The sequence below is a fragment of the Dipteris shenzhenensis genome, chromosome 5 (assembly GCF_047967505.1).
Source record: "Dipteris shenzhenensis isolate YYH24624 ecotype China chromosome 5, Dip_SZ_1.0, whole genome shotgun sequence".
Lineage (NCBI taxonomy): Eukaryota > Viridiplantae > Streptophyta > Polypodiopsida > Gleicheniales > Dipteridaceae > Dipteris > Dipteris shenzhenensis.
The window spans coordinates 12,167,458-12,191,187 of record NC_141600.1 but is presented as its reverse complement, the minus strand read 5'-3'; the positions used below and the strand labels follow the sequence as shown (position 1 = coordinate 12,191,187).

General features: G+C 46.3%; 1 protein-coding gene across 2 annotated transcripts in view; it reads right to left on the bottom strand.

Moving 5' to 3' along the window:
- The window catches only part of LOC147901631 (telomere repeat-binding factor 1-like), a 50,143-nt gene that overhangs the window by 25,205 nt on the left and 1,208 nt on the right, over window positions 1-23,730 (bottom strand). For both annotated transcript variants that reach the window (XM_087374927.1, XM_087374928.1), the window contains exon 2: window positions 8,001-8,164. In XM_087374927.1, the coding sequence (XP_087231053.1) occupies window positions 8,001-8,164 (164 nt within the window). The remainder of the gene's footprint in view (window positions 1-8,000; window positions 8,165-23,730) is intronic.

Genomic DNA, 23,730 nt, shown 5'->3' with positions numbered 1-23,730 from the left:
GGGTGGTACAGGTTCTTTACTGGCAGGATCCACGATACCGATTCTCCTCTATGCAGATGACGTGGTTCTTATTTCTTCCTCCCAGCAGGGTTTACAAGCACATCTCCATGCACTCCACAGCTTTTGTCAGGACAGAGGGTTGTCTGTAAACCTTGGGAAGACCAAAGTCATGGTCTTCAACACGTCATACCAGGTTTATAGGAGAGGCGAGTTCTCTTTCACATTTGATGGGCAGGAGGTGGAGCTAGTCAGGGAGTATACATATTTGGGTGCCACATTTAGAGGTCCAGTCTTCACCATGATGCATGCAGCACGAGATAGGATCAGTAGAGGGTATGCCGCCTTGGCTCTTCTCGAGAGGCAGTGTGCACAGTCACATTTTCAGCATCCCGACACGAAGTCCTTACTTTTCGATACGCTGGTGAGACCTGCAGCCATGTATGCTAGCCTCTTTTGGGCAGGAGATCTCAGTGTTGTAGATTGGAGACGAGTAGAGAGGTTACAGATCATCATGTTCTCCAGATTGATCAGAGCGAAGCCCACGGTACCGCATCAGATTATGCTCACAGAGTTCGGAGCTACACCCCTAGCGCTAGATGCAGCATTTCAGTCAGTTACATACTTGCATAGGATCAGGGCGCTCGGAGACTCAGCAGCAGGCAGAGCATGATTACCGTGGCTAGCACTGACATCCTCGCAGATGTTAGCGGAGAGAGGTCATACTTTTTGTTGATACCACACACTCTCCACATGGCTCACCTCGTTGGGCTTGGATATGGATAGGCTGCCACCATTTCGATACAGCATAGATGCCCCTCGCCTCCCTCTCACTCGACATGAGCTCAGTCAGGTTATCAGGGCAGATTTGTTGCAGCTACACACGTTTCGCACTTGGGTTCATCCCACGGAGCTTCCTACGAAGATGGCCACATATCGTGACCATTTTCTCAGGATTTCAGAGGATGGCTTCATCATATCCCCAGGATATATCGGCGTTCATATGTCGCACTCACTCAGGATTGCCTTGGGCCAGCTCAGGGTATCTTCCCACAGATTAGACGTTGAGGCCGGCAGGATGCGTCGTACAGCTACCGGACATAGACCCAGGCGAGAGACTAGGATATGCCCTTGTTGCACTATGGGGGAGGTGGAGACTGAGGAGCACTTTGTTTGCAGATGCCCTTTATATTATGAGATCCGTGGCAGATTTCACTGTTTATTTGGGCACGGATTTGGACCTCTCTCTCGGATTATGGAGTATGAGGATCAGTATTGCTTAGCGTTGTTCATCAGGGAGATCACCAGATACAGAGAGAGATTCCTCAGAGAGCACCGTCGCATCCCTGCCAGAGACCTGGTTATTCATGAGGAGCAGGACGAGGCGCAGGACCATGAGCACAGAGATAGCCCATCTTGCCAGAGAGCACCGATGGTTCCACCCCGAGGATGTACATATGACATGATCCGGCAGCACCGCAGGATGATCTTACACAGAGGCCGTACCCGTCGCTTTATTTCTAGACGATGGAGGATGATGGCAGATTTTCGGAGGAGATTGCTCCATGGAGACTTGGCACCGCCAGCAGCCCACTTGACACTTGCCCAGATCTTCACACTCATGGCAGGAGGCATGGTCGATGGCCATGACTTCCATCATTTCTTTGGATCACAGACCCCTTAGGGAAGACGATGTTCCTCATATTTCATATTTTACATTTTGTATCTAGGCATTTTTGGTACTCTATTTCATTTCATTTTGTATCTAGGATTTTGTAGCCATTTTTGGCATCTTAGCTGTATTACGATGAGGCCACCTAGTTGGCGCATCGTTGATGATGTATTTTCCTTTCGGATGATTTTGTGTCCCATAGGCCATGTATGGCCTTCCGTGGACCTTTAATAAAATTTCTTTCTTTCTTTCTTTCTTTCTCTCTCTCTCTCTCTCTCTCTCTCTCTCTCTCTCTGTGTCCTTCCTCGCTCCTTTTCTCTGCCTAGCGCCTGGCTGCTCCCGTCTCTTTCTCGCTCCCGCTCCTCCCCACTGCTATAGTTACAGCAACACAGCACACAGCAACAGTACACCAGAAAAGGGCGGCCCCTAGAACTAGTTTGCTTCGCGGCGGCGGCAATGTCAGGAGCAGTAGCCCGTTTAGAATCCAGATCGCACAAGAGAGGGCAGCCCTCTTTTCGCAGATCATCAGCCTAAGAGAGGTACAAGAGCAACCTATCTTTAGCCTCTGCTCCTATGGGTCTGAGCTAACCCTCCGCTTGTAATGCAATGAGTATGGGCTGGGTGTTGCTGCAATGTCGGAGTAGGAGGGTTTTCTGATAGGAGTTGTAACAAAGGTCTTCACCTTTGGAACCCCATGATGGCCTGTGAATAAATGGGGACCCTTCTTGCTGTCTCTAACACCCTAGACTGAGCCCAGGGCTCAGCTCAGCCTGGGTACACTTTCTACAGCAGGAAGTAAGGGCGCTTAGACTTAAGGTTGCAGCTCTCGGGAAGAAAGTGATGGAGATGGAGAACAATGGCAAACAAGACATCATACAGGAAGTACTACAGATACACAAGGAAGCAGCACCTGCACCACAGTTGGTAACCAAAGTCCATGGCATGGTTACCATAGAGGTCAAATCAATCAAAGAGGAAATCTCAGCAACAATGGACAACAAAATCAACAAAAGTGAAGTATATGGAGAGGTACAAGAACAAGAACAAAGGGCAGCTAATGCTCGATGTCTACGCATTGGAGGATTTCCTGAAGATAGGCATGAAGAGAGCCTGGCAGAAAAAATTGATAATATCATAGTAGCAACCCCTCAGATTGAGTCGGACTTAGAGGATATAACCATTGTGGCTCCTATTGGGACACAAGTTGGAGTGGTACTCAATGATAGGAAAGCAAGAATCAAGATTCTCATGCAAACACATAAGTTGAGAGGCACCAAGGTATGGATATTAGAGGAGCTCACCCCGATTCAGCTCAAGATGAAGTCCATAGAATTGAACAAAGTGACGACGCTCGCAAAGAAGGGAAATGGGCTGTCTACAGAGATGGAAAAGCACTAAGATTTTAAATCCAAACCCAAGGACTCCACTCTTAAACTGATGTAATACAGGCTGACTATCTCACCTAGTACAATGTAGCTTATCTATAATAACTTTGGAAGTGGTATATGCACTCCCAAGAGACTCTCAGTCTATAACTGATGTTTGGTGCTTACCCTTTTGATGTGTGCGCTTTGTCTCATAGTCCCGTGATGGCTTCTGAAAACATTAATATCTGTGCGTGTGTGTGTGTGTGTGTGTGTGTGTGTGTGTGTTGCATGCTTGCGTGCATTTCACAATCTCACAAATGGAGATTTGAAAGCTCGATAGAGCTTCCAAAATAAGTGCAAGAAGGCCCCCCTATGAAACTAGGAAACGAGAAAGTGCAAGTACATTAAGGTTTTGCAAACAATGATATCCTCTATGGATGCCCAGCTTGGGCACCTAGGCTCTCCGGATCTTACCGGAGATGAATAGAGACAATACATAAATGCTTTCTCATAGGAGAACTAGGGGCCAAGGTACAAACACCCTATCCCATCTTGCTGGCTGAGACTGGTATAATACCTCTCGAAGAGAAAGCATTGTACCAACACATGGTCTACCTCAATGAGCTTGAGAAGATGGATGCAAGCAAGATCAAACCCAAAGCAATGGAGGCTACAAAGACAACTGCATTGCACAAGGAGGAGGGAAAATAAATGGAGATACGCATATAGGCTGGCTGATATTTAGAAGATATCCGGAAATCATACATTTGGAAACACAAAAAATGCTACAAAAACTATGCACGACCCAGAGGCGAAAATGCAATTCTACATACAGAAAATTAACCCAATGGACAGATACAAAATGCAACGATACCTCGAGGATGATATATTTGTTAGAAATCAACCAACAGAGGGTATGCACAGCGGAAGACTGATAGAATAGCCCAGGAGCTCAAACAGTGTGTGTGGTGTGTTGAATCACAAACTTCTTAACTTTATGTGCTTCAAATAGATGTGCAAACTAGTAAATAGACAATGATCCAGCCAGACATAGAAACCACCAAAACAATATATTTCCATCCAAAGCTATGGGCACAATACAAAAGATAGATCCAAAGTCCCACCAAAATGTGGTCCTTTGATCTTACCACAAGGTACTTCTACTATCTGCCAAATATCTCTAGATCACTGAGCCTGCGTGCTCCAGCTCGAGACTCTCCGCCCAAAGACCTCAATACCTTGCTGCCCTAGAAGACACCACCACCTTCAGTCATGTTCCCGCATTCGAACTCGAGCAATCTAGATGCCACCATCTTCCAGCTATCTCCCTCATAATGAGTGAACAACCTGGAGCCTTTTAGGCACCATGCTCCCAAGGTCTATTTCACCCCGTCCTTCCTCTGGCAAGGTCCACAACAAAAGAACCATCTCGAGAAATGAAATCCCAAGAATATCTCGAACCATGAACTCTCACTAAGCTCTCAACCAAGTACTCTTCTGGCTTCAGTACACCTTGTCCATAATCACCTGCCAGCAATTTGCGTCTGAGATTTGAGCACCTAAACTTCTCCTTCTGCCTTGAAAGAAGACCCATTCCTTCTCGCAAAAAAAAAAAAGAAAGGCCCATTCCTCCCAATCTTGCATTACCTGAGACATTTGAAGAGCGAATTCTCTCCACAACATGCTATAAAGGAATAAATTAAAGACATCAAGTACATAACAGAACGTCGTACTGCCCGTGTGCTTGCTTTGAAAGCAAACCATGCACCTCATGGAGGCACATACCAATAACCTATGTTATCTTGTACTGCCCCCTTCTGCATTACAGCAACCATCTAAACATGAAACCCTAGGGCACTCCACGGAAGCCACCCTCGTGTCAGTATTATCAACCATGCACCTGGAAGAGTCCAAGCACTTCATGTTGTCCTTCACCTTCACAAAGTTCTATGACTCCTTGTCTGCCCACATCTCAATGTCAGACATCTTCACTGTGAATTCTAGGTCAGCATATCGGACCTCGGTAACACATGGAGATGTCACCAAGAACAGTTCTTCGATCACCACATTAGCTTTGGCTTTTGCATCACCATCTGAATCTGAGTCAGACTCCTTGTTCTTTTGATCCGCTGCCTGCTTTCTGCAATCCTTCTCAAAATGGCATGTCTCGTCACAATAGAAACACTTTTTGTGCTTCCTCTTCTTAGAAGTGTCCTCTTCATCCCCAAAATCATCTTTCTTGGGCCTCCCACTGTCAAGCTTGCCCTTTCCTTTGCCAACAACGCCTTGTTAGGAGCTTCTCCCTAGCTTCTTTCTGGAGCAATATGTTGGAAAGGTCACCTCCCCATCTGTAAGCCCCCATATGAGGAGAGCATGGGGGAGGTGGACCTGGGTCCTGAGGAATGGCCACATGGGCAGCAAGATGGCTGCCATGGGGGCAGAGATCAGAGAGAAAAAGTAAAGTACCTGGACGCATCAAAGTGGCTGCAACACAGGGCATCAAGACCATGGCTGTAACACAGGGCGTCAAGACCATGGCAAATGGCGATGCATACATTGCATAGATCTGGCCTAGAAGAGGCAGATCTGGAGCAGCAGCACAAGATGGCGGGATATCCGGGGGTACACGCCCCTACATGGCGAGCTATCTGGCAAGGCGTGTGGGTTAGGCACATGGCCTGCAACATACCGTAAAGATGGCACAGGAATATGGCGGGACAGATCAGCAAGTAGGTCAGCTAACAGTAGGGCTGATTGGGGCTGGTTGAGCCAGCCAACCAGGCCTTGGTTAGGCCGGTCAAGAGGGCTGGGTCCCTGCCTGGAACAAAGGCTGCAAAGGGCCTAGTAAAAGACCCTTATATAGGGCCCTGGTTGGGCTGGTAGGGGCAGCCAACCAGGTCGGTTCTCAGCCAGACTGAGTCGGCCAAAATAGCGCTGACCAGTCGGCTATTTAGAGGCCCCTATAGGCCTATAAAAGGGCGCCCTTGGGGGGCACTCAATCATCCAGTACCTCAGCAAAAACAGGAGCAGACAGGAGCAGCCAAAAGCCACTCCCTTGGGCTTCGTTCTCAGGGCAGCAAGGCGTTGTGATCTGGACGGAGAGTCTACATACGCTCGAGGTGGAGCACGCGGGCTCAAGTCTAGAGATATCCGGCAGATAGTAGAAGTACCTTGTAGTAAGATCAAAGGACCACGCTCTGGTGGGACTTTGGATCTCTCTCTTTTGTATTGTGTCCATAGCTTTGGACGCAAATATATACCTAGATGAATCCAGGAACATGCCCAAACTCATCCTCTAAAAACACAACATAGTGCAGTTTCAATCTCACGAGAGTCACTCATCAGATTGAAAACCATAAACTCCATCACATAGCAGGGACTAGCTACTATGACATCCCCACTGACGTCATCGGCGCCCGGGTGTAGACCATACTATAAAAGTATGCTCTCACACATACAAATCCACACACCCACACATACTTGAGCATCCATTTATACAAAGTCTTCGTACTGAGTTTCTGTTGGCACTCCGGAGGTGAAGGGCAAACTCAGCCATGACGAAGGCTAGCACTAAAGGAGAATATATTGTTTTGGTAGCTTCCCCTGAATGGGGAGCTCAAAAGTACATCAGCTGAAAACCTCAGTATATAACAAGTATTTTAGGCTATGCAGCAATCTTTTTTTAATTGTCTCTCTCTTCCACACACACACACACACATACGCGCACACACACAATGTTCAAAAGGCATATAATCTGCAAAATAAGAACCAGATCCCACAATTTAGAGGTGAAAAAAGGCGGATGGATTAGACCATAATTTCGATGAAGGTGAGAATCTGTAAACTCTTCCCAACAAGGGAAATAGAAAATGAAGGACTCCTTCACTTAGAGCATAGCTGCAGAAGTCAAAGAGGAAGCTATAGCACATAACAGGAAAATACTGCTCATTAGAGGGCTGCTAGAGGATTGCATTACCTGCCTCAATGATGAAGAGGGGTACACACAAGTGGAAAAACTCACATGTCTCAAGAAGGAGATACCACACGTTGAATGGGATGAAAATAACTCAGACAGGTACACACGCACAAGTGTATTTCAAGGAGAGGGTAGGAAGAGTCAAGATTCTCAGATAGACAAATAAGCTGAAGGGTACAAGGGTATGGATATCTGAGGATCTGACTCCAACTCAGCTCAAACAAGCAATATTGAACTCACTAAAGTGAAGGATGCACGGAAAAGCTGGAAAATGGACAGTCTACCGAGATGCATTGGCATTAATTAGAGACTTCAAATCTAAACCCAAAGACCCACAGTCTTAAACTGATGTAACGAAGGCCATTTTATGATAGGACCTGATTTTACATGCGTGCTATGATAACCTCAAGATGAGATGCCATGTGCACTCCTTGACTCTCTGGTTCTATCTAGATGTTGTAATTCATTTTGACATATTGTTTTTTGTCCCATAGGCCCGTGAGGTCTCCCATGGACGTCAATATAACTCCCACGTGACGGCCATGTATGCAGCACCCTTCTGCGGATGTGACTTACCGAAGACCGAGTGGAGGATATTTGAGCAGCTACAAGTGACTATGGGGTCCAGGATGATTCGGAGTAAGCCCTCAGTTGGTAGAGGCAATGGTATCGTCCCCTGATCTCATAATAGGCTGGGCAGATACATAGGAAATGCTCCTCTGTCTCAATCACTCCTAGTGTGCAAAGAATACATAACCGCTGCTCCCTGGGTATGCCTGCTGCTCTCCTCGTCTCGATCCTTGTCCCATAGGCCTGTGAGGTCTTCTGCCGATGTACATACATCTCTCTCTCTCTCTCTCTCTCTCTCTCACACACACACACACACACACATTCACAAATAGGCATGCATGTGCAAGTGTGTGTATAATCTAAAGATACATTAAAATATGAAATATAGGAAATACATCTTCAGCAAATTTCCAATTACCTTGGCCCTAGTAGCTTTTTGTCCTTTTTTGTGGTGCTAGTCATAGAAAGACCCTTTGTCTCTGATCCTGACATTCCCAGCATATGTGTTGATCCTATTTGTTTCACCTTGGATGCTCTTGAACCCAAACCATTTGCACTCACACTCATGTTTCGCCACTTGTCCTGCTCATGAGAAAGATCTTCAAAAATTAGAATCAAGAGGACTTGCCTCACATTTCACTCCACCCTAAAGCACAAGAAGAAAAAGATTCATACTAAAATGTACCTAGGATAATACATTGTTGTGGCCTTCACAAAACCAAAACACTGCATGCTTCTTTCCAGACCTATTCGATACAGCTAGCCTAAACGTGACAACATGTATAACGGATCCATGATCATGATATAGTAGAACTTAGGATGAGATTCAACATCTAAATCCAAATACCCTGTGATTGCAATCCTTACTAGAATGAAGTTAAAAGTTCACAATTCAGCTCCCTAAATTAAATTTTCAGATAATAAATTTACTGTTCTCACACTCAGAAAACTCTGGAGCCTCAAAAGACAATTCCAATGTGTGAATGGCATTCAAATCTTTGTCTTGAGCTAAATTCTGTTAGTGCGCCAATATCAAGGACCAAAACAACATATATAACATGAAACAATTTTACAATCTCCTTCCTAAGTTTGCATTTTTGGACATGAAGCATCTAATTCACAAAACAGATTGCAAAGATCAATTCATCTTATTACATCCAAGTAAAACTACACATTTTGGCAAAAATGATTACCACGTACGCAATCTCTACACATTTTGAAAGAATGATTACAACGTACACAATCTCTAGTGCTTTTGTGACACACAAAAATCAACATACATAGGTTTAGATAGCTCGCTCCATTATTGCAACACGTTTTCTTTGATTGTATGACCAAAAGAAGTTATCCAGAAAATCCATCCAAGTGGCACCCATTGATTGTGAGAGGGCAGACTACTTTGAGAGGTGCAGCCAGATCCAACATAGGCAGTGGACAGCCTAGACCTCTCATACATAGCCCGATAACCTTCTTTGCATATATACCTGTGTAAGACTAGAATATATCCAATTGTATAAATACAGATTTCTGTTGTTCTAAAGACCAAAATTCTACAAAGAAAATAAAAGAGAATACGAAAGAGGAACACTGTTACTCTCCTCCAAACCCCCTTTGAAATCATAGAGGCCTGATTTGCAAAGGAAGGATCCAAAAACAAAAGGTAGACATACTTAGCAAGCAAAGCAACACTTATGTCATCATCATTGCCCAAGCACAAGCAGCTATACTGGGTTTCTAAAGATCTGTATAGTCTCTTGGACAAACCCAGTGCTTACTAAAATACATAAATTAAACAAAAGAGAAAGAAACAAGAAATAAACAAGAAAGGAAGAAGGTGACCTCTCATGCATAGCCCGATAACCTTCTTTGCATCACCACTCATATTGCCAAGCATTTGTGGCTTGTGTCTTCATCATGGAGGCCCTCCGAACCCCCAAGCAGAGCCTCTCCACCTTACAGATCTGCCTACCAAGCACTGACAAGATCTTCAGCTCTAAACATCGTGTGTGCAGATGCAACGGCGCCAAATGAAGATGCTGCTCATACATGGCCTATTCATCAATGAACAGGAATAGGCTATAGCTGGCTGTTGATGGTTATGTGCTACCCGTAGGACTTGGAGAAGATCTGATCCTTCACGAGGGCTGGAGCTCAAGCCTCATTGGCTGTAGAGGCTTTAAGAGGGGGTCTTGCTGCTACTGAAGCTGAGGCTGAAGACTTAGCTAGAGGTCTGCTTCACTGAATGAGAAAGGGTGGGATTTATAGGCTGCAAATCCCCTCTTAGTATAAGACTGGCCGACTGGAACAGGGCCAACCCTTGTCTGACCCACCCAATGCTGCTGCCCGACTTGGCCCACCTGGTTGGGCTGCTTTTTACATACCCAACCTGGTCTGTGGCAGATCCGACCGGCTGCAGGCGCTCTCTTTGGACCCAAATAGCCAGATCTACTGGCTGTACATGCCATTGCTGCTGTGAGGGCTGCCACATAGCTGTATGGGGCCTGAAACTGTTGTTGTAATGACGTAGCAACCTGCGACATGGCTTCGATCTGCTTACCTTGCCCCTAATGGCTGCCTCTAGTTCTTTGTGCCAGCTCAGCACCATGTCCATGAGCTAGAGCATCCCTTACAGAGATTTGAATGGCTGATACTCGACCACCCGTGGAAGCTATTAGCAGTTTAAATCTGTTGGAATGTTGAAAGGAAAGAGTAGAGTTGACACAAAATCAGAATACTTGCTTATAGAATGAAGAAGAAAGAGGTCCTTAAGTAGGCACCTCATACAAGGTCACTGACATCACTGATGACCTCAAAGCTCCTCAATCATCTCCTCAATCTGCTCCTAGATTCACTCAATCATCCTATGTGGCTTTTCCACCACCTAACTGTGCTTGTGGGCACCTAACTGTGCCTCTAGCACTCACACATAGAAACATAAGGTGTGCCTGAGGCATACACCTTGAGATATCCCAACAAACCCCCCCTCAAGGAGATGCCTCAGGCTATGTCAAGGATACATCTAGTCTCATAGTTTCTCATGCCATCTCATGGTGGTCAAGGATAAATCTATGGCTAGGTTCTCATGCTAGCAAGGGTTCCCTTGGGTGTAAGGTAAACAGAAAGGGATACAAACAGACCTTCCAATGGTTATCTCTCCTACATGTACATGCACACAATGTCTGTAGGAGGTACCATGGAACAAACATACACATGGCCTACATCATAAGGTGACCAGAGGTGTTTACAAAACACACAACACACAATAGTTTATTTTCATTCATTTTGGAGGACTATCCAGGCTGAGTACCTTGACATAAAAAGAGTGATCTGGAGCATACATAGAGATGAGTTTAAAATGCATAATCTTCATGGGATGCCTCATCTTGTGGAGGCAAAATATCCATGTCAAGGCAAGGTCTTACCACATGGGCAGTGTCTAGTGCCTTATAAGATGGTACTATGATAGAACAAGTGGATCTGAAAGTCATAACCTTCAAGAGAACAATTATCTTGTCATCTCCATAGTTGTGTAGAGAAGCATATCTGACCTTCATCTTTTTCTTGTACTTGGAGTCAAATAAAAGTGCCATGAGAGTGTAGATCTCTGTATTTGCTTCCTTTTTGGCAACCATTGTTTTGGCAATCTTCAACAAGGAAGTCGGTTTGGCATTTTCATCCTTTGTAGCATAACAAGACATTGCTTTATGTTTTGGCTTTTCACATATTTTGCATAAGCAAGCCATGAGAGGCTCTAACCCAAGTATTGGGTAGTGTCTTCTCTCTTACAGGGCTTAGAATAACAACTGAAATGCTTCAAAATATAAGCATTTAATGTAGCAAATAGTAGTGACTAGTTTTCAAACAATGATGCTACTTTTTATATGCTTCATAGAAGTGGATGAAATAACCACTTTCCAATCACAACCAGGTCTAGCAAGTCAAAACAAAACTGAAGCAACACTTGTAGTGAAGTTATTAAAAACTTCAAAAGACCAGAAATGCTAGAGTAGCATTTTATGTAGCATCATTTTCAAAAGCATGTAAAAACTGTCAAAACTAGAGAGCTGAACTTGGAGGGCTCATAGCACACTCTTCAAAGCAAAAGAAAGGGGGCTTTCTGAGGCAAAAGAGAGCTGGTATACCACAGTAGATCCTCTGGGAAGAAGAGGCGAAAATATGCGTCAGGCCGCCTTCACCTTCATGAACAAAGTCGACTGGTTTTTCTCTGTTTTCTCCTTCAATATGCAGCCATTGCTGCTCAGATTTCAGCACAAGGTAGCTCTAGGTATGGACTAACTCCCCCTGAAAGGAATTAGAGAAAGTCGAAGCAGGCGCAGAGAACTTGCAGCAGAGAACTTTGACGACTTTCGTACAATGGCGACCAGCAGCGCGGGTATTTTGTCAATTCCTTCCAGCCCGAAGTTCGCCCTAACAAGAGGGATCTACAGCAGAAAGGGTGTGGGAAATGGTTGAGGATTGAAGGAGAACAAGCTCAAGCAAAATTTTTGGAGAAGAGGGAGAGATGGTGAAGAAGAAGAAGAAGAGGAAGATGATGATGTGGCAGAAATGGGCTCAAGGGGGATCAAATGGCTCTGATACCATGTTGGAATTTTGAAAGGAAAGAGTAGAGTTGACACAAAATCAGAATACTTGCTTATAGAATGAAGAAGAAAGAGGTCCTTAAGTAGGCACCTCATACAAGGTCACTGACATCACTGATGACCTCAAAGCTCCTCAATCATCTCCTCAATCTGCTCCTAGATTCACTCAATCATCCTATGTGGCTTTTCCACCACCTAACTGTGCTTGTGGGCACCTAACTGTGCCTCTAGCACTCACACATAGAAACATAAGGTGTGCCTGAGGCATACACCTTGAGATATCCCAACAAAATCACCATCTTTTGTAGTGTGACAACTTGGTTGCCATCGAAGGCTGCCCGTAGAGAAGAAAATTCTAGGTCCAGAAAAGACCAATTACTAGCTGCTAGCGAGAAAGTATGGGACCCATTTCAGGAGCCCCTGAACTTAACTCTTGAATCACTTACTGTAATGGTCCAATCATGCCATTTCACCAGCGCTTTATATTCATCAAGCCATGGTGTACCTGGTATAACATCTGCTGGTCCTAGGCTGGTGACAATGAATGACCACTGCTGTGTCCCCCCACTATTGCAGAGCTCTGCATCAGGGGCTACTGAACGGGTACCAGCTTGGGTCCGGTGGTACCAAATGCACTGTGCAATGGGAGAATTATCCCAAATTGCATAGCGGAAAGATTCACCTTGGTGGCCAGAGAGTCGTCCATCAAATCCTCCAAATTGCCACCATCAAGGAGAACTATGAGTTTGTATCCTCTGAACTGGGCATACCACATGAGGACATCTTTAACTGAAGCATCTGGAGATGATGGCTCAGTGGAAGGCAGTGTCAGAACAGGAACACAGCCTGACTCACTGGGTCCTTGTGTTGACTCAAAGAACTGGACTTTGACACTTGAGCCCACGTACTTTGGAGGCAAAATCTAAATCGGATGTCCAAAGAAGATTTCCCATACGCCACTAATACCACCAGGTAACTGCTTTGCCTGACAAATGCATACAGGCAAGGGCAAACGTCTTCCTCTATGTGAATAACTGAAAAACAATTTCTCAAACAGAGGGTTAAGGGATCGGTCCTCCTGTCATACCTGCTTGCCTAGGAAAGAAGACGTGGCCAGCCCTCGAACAGTCCCACTTTCTTGCTGTCTCTGATTGAATCAAAGATAAGAATAGAGCTCGATCCCCGTCTTTCCTTGGCGTTTCCCTTGTAGTGGATGCATCCGCACTTCTTTTGCTTTATAGCACATTTCCTGGGACAACTGCATCTGTATCATGGTTTGCAACACTGCTATGCATGCCGAAAGCTTGACATGGAGAGGCTACCTGTGCTTCCACTCCCTACCCCAGTAACTTTTGAAGGGATCCTGCTATCTATTCATATTATGTTGGCAACTCTACTGGTTGTGTACTTTCAGATCTGTGTATGTCTCGGAAGTATACACATGTACAAATTGTCTATGAGTGAGACCATGAGTGCTGAGTGATCCTGAGTCGATTCTGCTGTGAAGATTAGGCTCTAGTAAACTAGCCTCTAAAGCAGCACTGTGCTGTCTAGATCAGACACCAAAAGGGGGCAACCGTGCTGCTCCTACTGCTGTCAAACTCTCTTATGTGTGCCTTCTACTTACCCTTCCATGGGGTATCATGTCCTTGTCCTCTCCTCATTTGGGGGTTTACAGGTGGGACAATGAATCCTACATTCCAACAATCTTGACTGATTGAAGAGTCTACAGCTGGCTGTAGGTGGCTATGCTGGCTGTAGGATTTAGAGAAGCTTGAATCCTTCATGAGGGCTGGACCTAGAGACTGGTTGGCTGTAGATGCTGTTGGAGGGGCAGTTGCTGCTGCTGAAGCTGAGGCTAAAGACCAGCTGGCAGTCTGCTGCATCACATGAAGACAGGGAAGCCTTTGTCACGAGGACGTGAAATTATGGGACTCTTGATTTGCGACTCTCGTAATTTGCGCGTGACTGCCTTGAGCCTCTGGGGCGCAAGGGTCCGGCCATGGGTCGGGACTTGGGGAATTAAAATTCCTAGTGGGCCCTTGGAAATAGTGAATGTGCGCCCAGTTACTAGGCAATTAATTCCTAGGGCCAAATTGTGCAACAAGGGGGCCAAAAGAGTGGTGCAATTAAAAAACACTGCTTTTTGGAGCCTAGGGCTTTAAAAGGGGGGGGGGGGGAGCCCTTCTTTTAAATTCAGTTGGCCAAATCAATTCCAAAGGAACCAGATCATCAATTTGGAGCTGCCAAAGCCTGCCAGGTGCTGCTAGAGTCAAATCGCTTTTTACCAAAAGGTTCCAGAGCTTGCCAGGGAAATTCGTTTTTACCCAGAGGCCAGTTTCAGGTGATCCAAAGCCTGCTAGGGCACTTCGTTTTTACCCAGGGGCCAATTTCAGGTGATCCATGGCCTGCCAAAATTCGTTTTTACCCAAGGGCCAGTTCCAGGTGATCCAAGGCCTGCCAGAGCAAATCGCAATTGATCCAAGAGCCTGTTGGAGGTGGCGATTTCTGCCAGGGTGTTTGTTCCAGTTTGCGATTTGCTTTTGGGCTCTTCCAAGCTGTTCCAAGTGCCTACGATTGATTCTAGGGCTGTTCCAGAAAGTCTGGACTTGACCAGGCTGCTCCGGGTGAACTGCGACTTGCTTTTTCATGCTTTCAGGCTCTGCAGGAGATTTCAACCTGATTTTCTGGAGCTTTCTGGGTGTTGTGACTGGTTTTGGTAACTTTCCAGGTGTGGAGTTCGCTTCTAAGCTGCTCTTGGGGCTGTGCCAGGGAAGAATCAACTGATCTCCGCAGGATCTAGGGTTTTCCAGCCCAGGTAACCTTTCTTCTGTGGATTCCGGGTAGAAGAAGGCTTGTCTTTTCCTGCTTTTGCCCTTCCCTGATTGGTTGTTGGGTAGTTATTGTGTTTGGGTTTCTTTCCTCGCGAAGAAGGGTTCATTTATGCTCCTGGGCAGTGGCCAAGGAGGCTATAGATTGAGGCAACCCGCTGGGAAGTGCTTGGTTGTTTGATTGCACCAGAGTTTAGTTGTTGAGGGCTTTGTCTTGTAGTTGTTCAGCCGTGTTTGGTTGGCTGGGCACTTGGTTGTGCGATTGTAGGTGTAGCTCAGATAGTGGATGCTATTGGGGTCTCTGTTGCATACTTTGGTTGGATGAGGATACAGGATTGTCTAGTGATTGGATGCCGTTCACCGTTTGAAGTTGAGCAGGGAAATTACAGGGTGGGCTGGACGGGGAGTCCGCGGGCTTTGGTTTTGCCTGTGGTGCAGCTTCCCAAAGACCAGCCGCTTGGCTTCAAATGAATGTTAAATAAATACCGCAAGGGGCACCATCGTTTGGGGGCAATCGGTACCTTGTTTCTTAGTAGGAACGCTCTAGCTCCCCTATGATGTGCTTTGTGGTGCATATTTATCTGTCAATTTACTATGTATGCTGTAATTAAGTGGATCCTACCACCCGTTACGTTGTTGAGGCTGGTTTCAGTGGTTCCATTTCCAGGATCCACCTAACTTCTTCAAGAGGGGAGCCTGTGGTTGGCTTGGTGCAAGTCCAGCAGACTGGGTGAAGAAGACAGCATACTATTCAGTAAATATGTCACACAGGGAGCGATTCGTGAGCCTTACTGCGGAGGAAGAGCAGATGTCTTAGTCTGTTGGAGGTGACCAGGGTGCAAGAGAGGAGACCCGACATGTTACAGAGCATCAGGATGATCGGACGGATGAGGAGGATGTGGAACTATTCAAGGCACAGATGCAGAGTTTCATGAGTGCTTTTACACAGTTCACACAAGATCCTCGCTTCCAGAAAATGATTAACTCAGAGGTGCAGCCGAAGAAAAGGAAGCTTGATGATGGGGATAGGGATGTTGAAGCTAGCAAGCGACCACATGTCATCTTTCAGGATCAGCCCTCTCAAATTTCCTACGGTCAGCAGCAGTCTAATGCAATTCCGGGGCCGACTCAAGGTGATAATTTTCAGTCCATGGTTTCTGGACAGCAAGGAGTTTTGGCAAACCCGGTGCAGCTAGGTTATTTTGGTGGTGGTTCAGTGTTTGCGGCTATGGTCAGCCCACAAGCCCAATTTTCGCGTATGCCTACTAGCCAAGCAGTTGGGTTTCAGCCTAGTTTACAGCCCATGGGACAGAACATGATGTATGCAAATGTTGGAGCAGCCCCAGGGATGCAAACAGGTATACCTAATGCAGCAACAGGTAACCTTGTTTTGGGAAATATGCAAAATTCAGGTGCTGGTCTGAATAGTACAGCTTTTCCTAATGCTGGTAGTGTGGGGGATAGAGTGAGTGCTGCTGTCCCTTTTGCCTAGGCACCTGTTTATGAAAATTTGGCACCTCAAGGGAAGTTGAAGGACTTTAAAGAGGCAGGTGCAGCCGTAAAATTTGAGACATTCAGTGGGGTGCAGGACAAACTTAAGGCCTTGACCTTTTTGTAGCAATTCGATGCAGCCTACACAGGAGGGAATTTCACAGAGTCATCCAAAGTACGCCGGGCTGCAAGTTTCCTAAAGGGGAATGCACTTTAGTGGTGGACCACTGTGCTTATGCAAAACACTGCACCAAACACATGGGTAGGTTTCAAGCGGGTGTTTTCAACTGCGTGGCTTACCACAACTTTTGAAGTGGATATCATGACTGCTTGGCATGAGCTGAATTCCAATAATTGCCGTAATTTGGAGGAGCATAATGGCAAGTTTTGGGTGGCTTTGTTGCCTGTTAGCTCCTACCGGATTGTTCCTTTCACTAAGCAGGTTGAGAAATATTTTTGCGGGCTGCCTAGGGAGTTGAGAGACTACTGCACAAAGACTCAAGTCTCCAATATGTCTCAGCTTATCGAGAATGCTAGCACGGCATATGCTTTGATGCAGGGGAGGACTCCTCGGTTCAAAGGTGGACAGAAGCAGGAATCTAAGAATGGATCTCGTGGGGATAAGTCTGATAGAAAGCTAATCGTCAAAAGGATGAACGTAATCGTTTGTCTCCAGAGGAACCACGCGCTTTATATGAAGCTGGCAAATGTTTTATTTGCAAAGAGGAGCGACATCGGTCTAGAGATTGTCCCAACCGTAAGAGGAAGGAGCCGACTAGTGACACAGATGAGCCATGGAATGTTCTGAAGGGCAAGAGTTCCTAATTCCACAGCGGGTTATTTACAGCTCATTTTGTATAGCGCGGTATACAAGTACTTGTAAAAAGAATTTTGTATGGCAAAGTCTGCCACTCTTTTTGGCATCCGATTCTGGAGGATGTATATGGTTTGCAAAATGGTGTTTTCCCTGCTACTTTTGGATGCTCTTTTGTCATGAGGTTTCGACAAAATGAGATTGCTATTTTTGTCATGAGGCTTCGACAAAAATAAGAATGCTATTTTTGCCATGAGGTTTCGGTAAAATATGCATGTTATTCTTGTCATGAGGATTCGACAAGATGGGAATGCTCTTTTTTGTCATGTGGTTTCGACAAAAAGAGAATGGATTCCCCTAGACCTTGGTTCTGGATGCGCAATTCCTGAAAGTGGTCTATGTCCTGCATCATTGACCGCAATGTACGTGGTGTACTAGTCACAATGGGTGTACTAGTCGCTAAGTTTGCAATGCTATACGTATTTGTTATCTGCACCTCTACAAATCGTATATGCATTGTTGGTGATCTGTTGGCGGCATGGTTGGCTGTCCACTCAGATTTGGATTTGATATCTCAAGTACTTCGGATGTTCATGATCTACCACTAGTGTGGGTCTGAAGAGATGGCCATAGGTGGGTAAAGCATGCATGAACTATCCCTGGGAAGTACAGTCTGAGTATCTATGTGCATGCATTAAGTGTTTATATATGCTCATGATGTACCACTGGCAGTGGGTCCTTAGGGATGGCCATACGCAAGGTGGATCCGACATCGTGGGAGCATATTGTTTGTGAATGCATGTATGCATGTATGTGGAATGTTTGCTTGTCTTTTGCCTAACAAACATTGTGTGTGTTTCCACTTGGTTTTCTTTTGCAGGTAATTTTTGGCAATCGAGGACGTTTGCCTTCTTTCAAGAGAGGGGTCTATAATGAGGACGTGAAATTATGGAACTCTTGATTTGCGACTCTCGTAATTTGCGCATGACTGCCTTGAGCCTCTGGGGCGCGAGGGTCCGGCCATGGGACAGGACTTGGGGAATTAAAATTCCTAGTGGGCCCTTGGAAATAGTGAATGTGCGCCCAGTTACTAGGCAATTAATTCCTAGGGCCAAATTGTGCAACAGGGGGACCAAAAGAGTGGTGCAATTAAAAAACTGCTTTTAGGAACCAAAAGAGTGGTGCAATTAAAAAACATTGCTTTTTGGAGCCTAGGGCTTTAAAAGGGAGGGAGGGAGCCCTTCTTTTAGATTCAGATGGCCAAATCAGTTCCAAAGGAGCCAGATCATCAGTTTGGAGCTGCCAAAGCCTGCCAGAGTCAAATCGCTTTTTACCAAAAGGTTCCAAAGCCTGCCAGGGAAATTCGTTTTTACCCCTTCTTTTAGATTCAGATGGCCAAATCAGTTCCAGAGGAGCCAGATCATCAGTTTGGAGCTGCCAAAGCCTACCAGAGTCAAATCGCTTTTTACCAAAAGGTTCCAAAGCCTGCCAGGGAAATTCGTTTTTACCCAAGGGCCACTTTCAGGAGATCCAGAGCCTGCCAGGGAAATTCATTTTACCCACGGGCCAGTTTCACGTGATCCAGGGCCTACTAGGGAAATTCGTTTTTACCCAGAGCCAGTTCCAAGTAATCCAAGGCCTGCCAGAGCAAATCGCAATTGATCTAGGAGTTTGTTGCAGGTAGTGATTTCTACCAAGGTGTTTGTTCCAGTTTGTGATTTGCTTTTGGGCTCTTCCAGGCTGTTCCAGGTGCCTACGATTGGTTCTATGTCTATTCCAAGAATTCTGGACTTGACCAAGCTGCTTTGGGTGAACTGCAACTTGCTTTTTCAGGCTTTCAGGCTCTGCAGGAGATTTCAACCTGATTTTCTCGAGCTTTCTGGGTGTTGAAACTGGTTTTGGTAACTTTCCAGGAGTGGGTGTTCGCTTCTAAGCTGCTCTTGGGGCTGTGCCAAGGCAAAATCAGCTGATCTCCGCAGGATCTAGGGTTTTCCAGCCCAGGTGACCTTTCTTCTATGGATTCCGGGTAGAAGAAGGCTTGTCTTTGCCTGCTTTTGCCGTTCCCTGATTGGTTGCTGGCTAGTTATTGCATTTGGGTTTCTTTCCTCGCGAAGAAGGGTTCATTTATGCTGTTGGGCAGTGGCCAGGGAGGCTATAGATTGAGGCAACCTGCTCGGAAGTGCTTGGTTGTTTGATTGCACGAGAGTTTAGCTGTTGAGGGCTTTGTCTTGCAGTTGTTCAACCGTGTTTGGCTGGTTGGGCACTTGGTTGTGTGATTGCAGGTATGGCTCAGACAGTGGATGCTATTGGGGTCTCTGTTGCATACTTTGGTTGGATGAGGATACAGGATTGTCTAGTGATTGGATACCGTTCACCGTTTGAAGTTGAGCAGGGAAAGTACAAGGTGGGCTAGACGGGGAGTCTGCGGGCGTTGGTTTTGCCTGTGGTGCAGCTTCCCAGAGACCTTTGTAATCAGCCACTTGGCTTCAAATGAATGTTAAATAAATACCGCAAGGGGCGCCAACATATCCGTGTCGTGTTTCTGAGTAGGAGCGCTCTAGCTCCCCTATGGTTTGCTTTGTGGTGCATATTTATCTGTCAATTTACTGTGTATGCTGTAATTAAGTGGATCCTACCACCCTTTATGTTGTTGAGGCTGCTTTCAGCCTTTGTAGGCTGCAAAGCAGCCTCTACAAAGGCCTCATTCATCAGCACCATGCTCTCTCTCATGTGTATGCTAACCTTACAAACAGGCCTCCAATTCACAAGACATTGTGTATCAGTAGACAAGGGGAAGGGAAAGCCACAAACCAAACTTTATGCTACTTGGGGAATGAGCAAGCATGAGAGTGCATCCATCGCCAAAATCCATACAGCCTTTAAACTATGGATGAAACCTGTGATGCAACTCATCAAGAATTGAGACAAAAGAGTATTACAAAGTTGTGAATTGGCATTCCATTTATGCATGCAGAGAATTACAAACAAGCATCAAGTTGCATGATAGCCTATGTCTCTCCCTCTGTGTGTGTATCCAAGCATCCAAAACCCTCAAAAACCTCTGCACAACCGGACGTGTGCTTCTGTATTCGTACTCCAGGTACCAGTTTCCCCATCACAGATTCAAGAAATTCTCCTCGATTGATTCCTACTGCAGGGTCCGGATCAAAGCAGTTGAGACCCGGATTACCACATGCGCCTTTTCATCATCATGCCACATGCAGGTTTCCAAATACGCCTTTTCCATCATCACGTTACATGCAGGTTTCGTGGAATTAACATCTGCCCAGACTTATGTTCAACTTTGTCCTCGTGGTTCAAACCTTAGGGAGTACTCTAGATTGATTGCAACCAGATTTTTTAGGGTAACACTAGCAAGGGAGAGGCTCAGGTTATGTGCTGCTGTGGCCTTGGTCAAGGTCGCTTCTAAGAGGGATCGGAGCACCTCGCTAAGCTCCCTTTTCAGCTCAGGTCACGGAGTTCATCGAGCTTCTTTCGGGTAGAAGTCTTGGTATCCAAGTAAGGGGTTCTTCCTCAGATGTGGCGGTTGTTTGGTCCTTAGAAACTCATGTGGCTGGGGATCGGACCCACATCGGTCAAAGACACTGACGTGATCCCTCTCCTCAAGAAACTAGGACAATACACTATGTCCATATAGTGTGACAGCTAGATGGGTGGGGTTTCCGAGAGGGTCCCTCATCGCAAGGAGACAGCTCCACTTGCGTTGAGTCAACCTGCGTCCGTCCCTCCTCATGCCGATAGAGCTCTGGCTGGATCGAGTCGAGGTGGGTCTTCGAGCTGGCGTTTTCACATGCTCTTGACTAGATTGTGGACTTTGCGAGGTGCCTGCTATAGCATTGGGGTCTTTGCCGTAATTAAATTGGGGCAATTTTTGAGGGTGCTCGCCTAGATTTCGAAGCTGTGTGCTTAAGCAATGTAGCGGGAGATAGACTATCCTCAGTCTCAATACTAATTGCCACTGCAAAATGCACTCAGTACACAAGTAATGCTGTGGATGTGAGTGAGAATCAGAGAGCGAGAAATGAAGTGGCCCTCCAAAGAGGAATATATAACTGAAATATATGAATGCCCAAAGGGCTGAATACAACTATATGGAGGAGCTCAAACCCTCAACTGCAAACTGGAAAGATTAAGCTAACTAGAGGAGGTGAATCCTCACTAGATCCCTAGAGTGGCTGAGGCACCCTGCTGGTCTACTGCGGGGAAGCCTGGCTCTACTGCTTTAAAGGCTTGAAGGCCTGTGGAGTGGATGGGAAGTGCAAGCCCAAGGGGGCTGCTTTAATAGGCCCCATTGGACCTCAAACTGACCAAATAGGCAGCTTGCCGCCGACTGACCAGTCTGCTGCTTGTTCACCGACCTGTTGCTGTTGACATGGCAGCCGACTTGTTGACATCATCGCTAACATGGCACCTTGTTGACATGGTATGCTGTATGGGCTGCTGAGCTGGCTGCTGCCTGCATGGCAGTCCACATGACAGCCAATTGACATGGCTGTGGCTGCCTGTGTGGCAGTCCAAGTGGCTGCTTGTGTGCTGACTGGGCGGCCTACATGGCGGTCCAGCATCTACTGAAACTCAAACCAAACTATGAAAGTGGCCTCCCGTCGTGCTGATGGAGGTTACTAGCTGTTGTATACCTGGCTTGTAAATCCTATGTAAATACTTGGTTCATGAATCCTGAAATGGTTGCTAAGCTCATGAATCCTCATCTGCAAGTACTATATGCTTGGATCTGGTGCTAACTTCTGCTAAGGATATGTGACGTGGGTTACTGCTCCAGGATGATGCTCCATGTGGGTTTCCTCAGTGCATATAGGTGATAGGGACGGACGAAGACTGGGTTTGAGAGAGGCATCTTGGACTTGTTGTAACCATGTTGCCTACTGTAATAATGTATCCTACTGTACAACTGTGTCCTGCTTTCCAATAGTCAAGAGGCTCAGGCTAGTCAGGAACAGCCCCCATCATTTATGGTGTAGACAAGATCCTATAAGGACACCATGAGCACTAGTGAGCAGTCCAACACGGGGGGGGGGGGGGGGGGGAGGGTTCAGTGCCTCAACCACCACCATCACCCCCACCATAGAATCCTGTAGACACTTCCATGTTGCCAGCTATGTTGCAGATGCACCAACAACAGTCCAAGACTCTCTTCACCTGCATGACCCAGCTTCAAGAGATGCGGGAACACTAGTCGGCCACTCAGGGTTGCACTACTCAAGCAGTGGACGTCTTCTTGGGAGCAGAATGGTGGCACCAGTTCGAAGTCCGACCAGATTCTCAGTACCAAGGCTTGGATGTCAAAATCCCAAGCCATGGGTCCAAGCTCATCTATTGGAGTAGGGGTGTTCATTCAACGGGTTCAAGACCGGCGCAGTAAGGGAGGGAGCGGCTGATGGAGTACGGTACTACCACTAGTCCGGGCTAGGGACAAAATGCAAAACTAGATGCCCCTACAAACCCTTTGTCTCAAGAAAGAATCTGAAGCTCTGATACCAATGTAGCAGGAGATAGACTATCCTCACTCTCTCCCCTGCTCAATACTAACTACAACTGCAAAATGCACTCAATACACAAGTAATGCTGTGGATGTGAGAGAGAGAATGAGAGGGCAAGAAATGAAGAGAACCTCCAAAGAGGAATATATAACTGAAATGTATGAATGCCCAAAGAGCTGAATACAACTGTATGGAGGGGCTTAAACCCTCAACTCAAACTAGAGAGACTAAGCTAACTAGAGGAGGTGAATCCTCACTATACTTGGAGAGGCTGATGCACCCTGCTGGTCTGCTGCTGCGGGGAAGCCTTGAAGGCCTGGGGAGTGGATGGGAAGTGAAGGACCAAAGGGGCTGCTTTTATACACCCCCTTGGGCCTCAAACTGACCGACCAGTCTGCTGCTTGTTCACCCACCTGCTGCTGCTTCTGATGTGGCAGCCGACTTGCTGACGTCATCGCTGATGTGACACCTTGCTGATGTGGCACGCTGTACGGGCTGCTGAGCTGGCTGTAGTCCATGTGGCAGCCGGCTGATGTGGCTGCGGCTGCCTGCGTGACAGTCCACATGGCTGCTTGTGTGCTGACTGGGCGGCCTACGTGGCAGTCCAGCATGCCATGGGCTGAGGATCCCCGTGACAAGCAAGTCTGTAACTCAGTTAGAAAATAGGATTTGTCTGCCCATTCTGCTTGAAGTGTGTCGACTTGTGCCTGCAAGGAGTCGGTCACGCTGAACTCCAGCAAAAAAGTCAACTTTTTTAATGACAGATAGTCAGCTACTTTCAAATAAACTAGTATTAAGAACCTCTTATGCTGGCCGTACTGGTGCACCACGGATCGGTACACAACTACGCTGATAGAATTAAGTCATTGGAAATTTGTTCCTATAAAGTTCC